The 5,108-nt window shown below is 38.5% G+C and overlaps 1 protein-coding gene across 1 annotated transcript; it reads right to left on the reverse strand.

Annotated features, from left to right (window-relative positions):
- Positions 1 to 354: 354 nt before the first annotated feature.
- Positions 355 to 4,848, reverse strand: RIPPLY3 (ripply transcriptional repressor 3). Its single transcript, XM_088539365.1, has 4 exons — positions 4,739 to 4,848; positions 3,541 to 3,610; positions 1,926 to 1,993; positions 355 to 734 (listed from the first exon to the last, which is right to left on the reverse strand). The coding sequence occupies exons 1-4, from the start codon at positions 4,846 to 4,848 to the stop codon at positions 587 to 589; spliced, it is 396 nt and encodes a 131-aa protein (XP_088395491.1). The 3' UTR covers positions 355 to 586.
- Positions 4,849 to 5,108: the final 260 nt, after the last annotated feature.

Below are 5,108 nucleotides of genomic sequence, written 5' to 3' on the forward strand. Positions count from 1 at the left end.
TAACAGCATGGCAGGACCCCAGATAACATCCCAAGACATGTAGTATTTGTTTTGACAGGGGATTATACTGGATTCTGGAATGTGGCATATAGCATTCATATCCGCATAAGTATGCCTCAGAGAGCTAATAAGCAACAGACTTTACATTTCAAATAATTATTTATTTTTTAGAAATTTTATGTTTCAAAACCATCAGATTATTCTGGGGTTGTACATTATAGCATATACCTGTACATAATCATTTTAGTTTTAACAGGGCTGCTATGTAAAGGGATGAGTCACAAAATAGGGTGCTCTTAATATTCTTAGTCTAAGAGTCACTTACACCAACTTAATTTAAAATACTAAAATCTTTTGTTAAACTATGAGGTTTAAAAGTTTCTCAAAAAGGCAAATGGATTTCTACTTTGCTTCCAGTTGCACTGACTCATTCTTTTTGGCAAGACAGTTATAATAAACAGTTTTCAAACACTCTTTGATGTGTTTCTTCATTCAGTTAGATGTGTGTCCATATGTATGTTACAGTTCCTTTGTTTGCCTCTTGCTTTCTTTTCTCATGTATTTGTCCAAGGCTGACTGCTCTTTGTTATTGGGCTGAAATGATCTCTTCATCCTCCTCGGAGTCGATGTCATCATTGTAGAAGTGAATTGTAGCTTGCACTGGAAAACTCGCAAGAACCTTCTCTCCGATGTCGCTAAGAAACTTCAGGGATTTGGACCTGGGCAAATAAAGTCTAATAAGAAAACATGTTTTAAAAGAAAAGGTAAACCTATGTGGGTCTTTCACAACCAACCTAGTATAAGTGCTATAATTTATTTTCTCTTTTTTTTGTAGAGAAAAAAAAAGTCCCAGAGCTCCTTGATGCTGTCTCTTGCATTAAAATTTGCCAAGAGGTACTGTTGATTTTCAGTTACCTCAGTTGTATGGAGTATATCACATTTATCTAAGATTTCTCCCTGATAATGTGTTGCCAGGGCGATGACATGTGATGATTTTTTTAGCACCGTGCGGAATGCAGGTGTCCATTCCAATTGCGGGAAATTTGAGGAACATCCTGGAATTCTGGAAGGCCTCCTGATAACAAACCGAGACAGTGTTGGGTTGCTTTTTGCATAGAGGTTGATATTAGGCATTTTTCTGTCTTCAGGTGGAGGAAATGTACACTGAGAGTAGCTTGTTTCAAAATTTGTATTGTTTTGCATTGCAATTTTAACCCTACTGTCTCAATTTACCTTTCAGGTTTTCCCACAAAAGGAAACTTTTGAGGTCATACTATTTGTATATAAATATGTGTGCTTTTGTGTGCATGTCTCTTGTTTGTTTCCACTTTGGCCAGTCTTCAGTTAAATTTGACAGAGGGAGAGAGGTCACACAAAGTTTAAGCTTCGACAACTCCTGTGAAAACGGGCTTGTAAAGAGGAGGCATCCTACGGTCCTATGGTGATGCCATCAGTTCTCCTCCTTAAATAGAAAATCTGCATGAGAAGTTTGTAGATCATTAAGCCCTAAAGAATTCAACTGGGGTAAAAATTTTTATAAGTTCCCCCAACCTTTGGAAAAGTTTAACTAGATGCTCTTCAAGAGCAAATTTACCAACCTCAAGCCATTAGCAGCTCTAATGTTAATTATTTGGGTATGTAGATGCAGTATCATACTTCTAAATGTAAGTATAAATCACATTAGGCAGGATAACGCTGAGTTTCTTTTCAGATTTTTTTTTCCATATTTTCAGTATTAGCATATTGCTTCGGTTTTTGTTTAGCTTAGGCATCTTTGTGGGTGGATAACATTCTGTGGAGTTTGTTGAGTAGCTGAACTGCATCACTGAAAAGACATACTCCATAGACAAACTTTTCCACAGAAGGAATATGACTTTGGGGGAAAGTTTCACTTTTTCTGTATCAAATGATAAGGTTTATCTCACCTCACTGGATGTTGAAAACCCAGGGCTCCTTTTGATCTAAAATTTCTTAGTTGACCATCCTGTTCTGACTGCAAAGAGACATTTAACATAGGATATAAATGAAGATTTCACTATTTTCCTGTACAGATAACTGTAAAATTCTAAAGTAGTGTTGCTTTTGGTTGACGTGCTGCACACAAAATTGAGAAACAGCTATAGTCTAATATAATCTATTTATTATTAAAAAAGTAATGTTTTCTTCTTATATGCAAGTTATTAAACCTTATTGTAATACGTAAATAGAGAATATTGTCCTTTTTCTTTGCTTCACCTTTCAGTGGTTAGAATGCCTGCTGACCTGCAAAGTATTGGCATTTCCACACATACATTGCTTCTGGCAGGCAGGAAAAATGTTAACATTGAAATTAGCTTTTCCAGTTACACTTAGATTGAAACAATGCCAGGCTCTTAGCATGAAAGTGAAACACTTCATACGTGGTCTGTTTTCCCCACACAGATGGGCGGAATCTCAAGAGTGAATTAAAATTTTTGAGACGGTTAGGTAGAGTTTTCTACAAAACTGCAATTTCAGTCTAAAACTACAACTTCCTGATTCCAGAAACCTTATTTCATTGAAATTGTTACTTTAAGCATGCAGTTCTTCCTTAGCCAGTTTACAGGTGCCTCTGGCAAAGCTTGGACACTGCTAGGAAGGAAGGAAGTTGTTCCACAAGCTTGCCCCAAGTTTCCTGCCGGGAATGCAGCTCTCCTGCTGACCTGTCCAGCTACAACCTCCATTTACAGGAGGCAGCAAAAATGACAGAAAAGGCATTGCAAACATCAGAATATAGTAGAAATTTCCATCTCTACGGGTTTGCACTAAGGTGAGCCGTTTTGCACTAAGGTGAGCCGTTTTAGCCTGCTGAGCCTTTGGATACAAAATTGAAGACTGCTATGGATCTGATGTTGCAAAAGCTTATGCAGATGCTTAAAACTCAGCATGTGAATAGTACCTTTCAAATATATTTTTTACAGTTGGAAAGATTGGGACCTATTTTGAATGTGCTTATATCTCTTCTTTTTTCTTTCGAGCCTTGCTACATGAGTAAGTAAAGCCCATAATCACTGCGTGTTTCAAAGGCACTTATCAGAGATATCCATTTTTATATTGAATTTTCTGTTGATTTCATAGCTATTTCAGCTATACTATTATCCCTTCTAAAAATCAATCAACACAATTGTAATAAAAAATATGTTTTAATTTTTAATTAAAGTAATTTTCACTCAAAATCCCCTCCTACAATGCACAATAACACAGCTGGACCTGGCCTGAAAATGTCAAACTGTGGATATTCTTACTATCTTTGTAATTAAACAAATCAAAACTGATGTTAAAAAGAACATGCTTTCTGCAGCTCTTTAACAACTGATAATAAATCTATATATGATACAAAATTAGAGGTACTCTTTTAAACATTATCACGTATAGAGCAAACTGTAATATGAAACATTTTTAACACCAAATACATAATTTAAAGAACAAATGAACAGAAAACCAATCCTCACTTCCCATGTTCAAATAGAGTTTCTGCCCTAGTTTTCTATCAAGATTATTTTCTCCAGAATTTACACTCACCATTTTATGATTTTCTGTCATTTCATCAGCTCTTGCTGTGCGTATCCAGGGCCTCCATAGAGCAGGGTTGCTGAAAGATTGAGATAGATGATTGAGAATTAACACTCATCATTGAGATGACTGAGAATTAACATTCCCATAGTTAATTCGTGTAGTGATTTCCACACAACATTCTCCTTATTCTTTTGAAATAACATGATTTTTTTTCTCTTTAACACATTTTAATTTGGTGTATCTAGCATCTATGGCAATATTATTCTGTCCCCCGTTTAGACCAAGTAGATAATCACTCAAACATTTTTCACTGTGGTAATATTTCCCCTTGGGAGTTCACAATTCAAGGGACTAGAGCTGCAAATGATTAATACTGAAATCTTTTTGCTAAGCAGCATTGCATAACATACCTGCAAAATAAACATAATAAATAATCCTCCCTGCCTAACAGCATTTCTAATGGAAGAATATTACATATAGTCATTATGTGGCTGATTATTATTGATTGAGCAACTTCAGTGTTAAATCAACAAGGGTTATCTACCTGACCTAAGCAGGTAAGCGTAGAGATAGTGGTGGATGCAGCATCTGCCTTTTGTTAAGACAATTTTGGAGGGGGCTTACAATTGCACTTGCTGTTTTTAATAGTAGTTTTCTTCTCTGCAGCTGGGTAAAAGATCCATACAGTAGGAGAAGCAGAATGGTGCTTCCAGGTGGACAAGGTAAAGGAATTTAAAAAAAAAATATCGCACATTTAGTTATAATTCACGGGAGCTGACTGAAAATTAAGTTCTGAAATATTTGACTGAAAAGGATAAAATATTGACAGTTAAATTGGCAGTTTAAAATATCAAAGTGAAATGTTTTCAGAAATGTATTTTGCCATTGTTTTTTAGAAGTAGAAATTAGGTTTCATCATCTATTCCATGTCAAAATCCTTACATTAAAACTGTACTTGAAGCCCGAGCTTCCTAGTAGTCTTCCAAGGGCCTGCGTGCTCGCAGCACAATCTGCTCTATCGCTCGTGTTACGATTCCGCAGTCAGTGTCACTGTCTAAAAAGGGATATCACTGATGTCTACAGACACGCTCCCTCTCCTTGGCCGGCATCCCCGTTTTTAAGGGAGTCCTGTTGTTTCCAGCCGGCAGTTCCTCTGCTGGAGGTCTGGAAGGACGGCAGTGACAAGGCCCGCTCCCCGTCTTACCTCTGTAGCTGCTCTTGCGGCTGGGGCGAGCGCGGCCGGGCGCCTCTGGAGCAGGGGCAGATGCTGCCCGCGGGCTCCCGGGGCCGGGAAGGGGCCGCTGCAGCCTCCATCGCCTGCGATGCTCTCCCCGTCGGCGGGCCGGGCGCTCCCCTCGGCCTTTCGGCTCCTCCTTTATCTCAGCGCCCAAAGAGCATCTGCCTAAAGCAAACAAGGCCTCAGGTAAATGGCGAGAAGCTCCTTAATGAGCTTTCTCTTGACTCCTCCAGGTGTTTCAAAGACAGGGACCTCGCTCCCGTGGTCGGGCTGTGCTGGGGGGAGTAATTCTAGAGAGACAGAGGCTGCTCGTTAAGTTTCCTTAGCGGATCACATT

Source organism: Tinamus guttatus, unplaced genomic scaffold (assembly GCF_059628265.1).
Source record: "Tinamus guttatus ecotype Peru unplaced genomic scaffold, ASM5962826v1 Tinamus_guttatus_pri_ptg001602l, whole genome shotgun sequence".
Classification (NCBI taxonomy): domain Eukaryota; kingdom Metazoa; phylum Chordata; class Aves; order Tinamiformes; family Tinamidae; genus Tinamus; species Tinamus guttatus.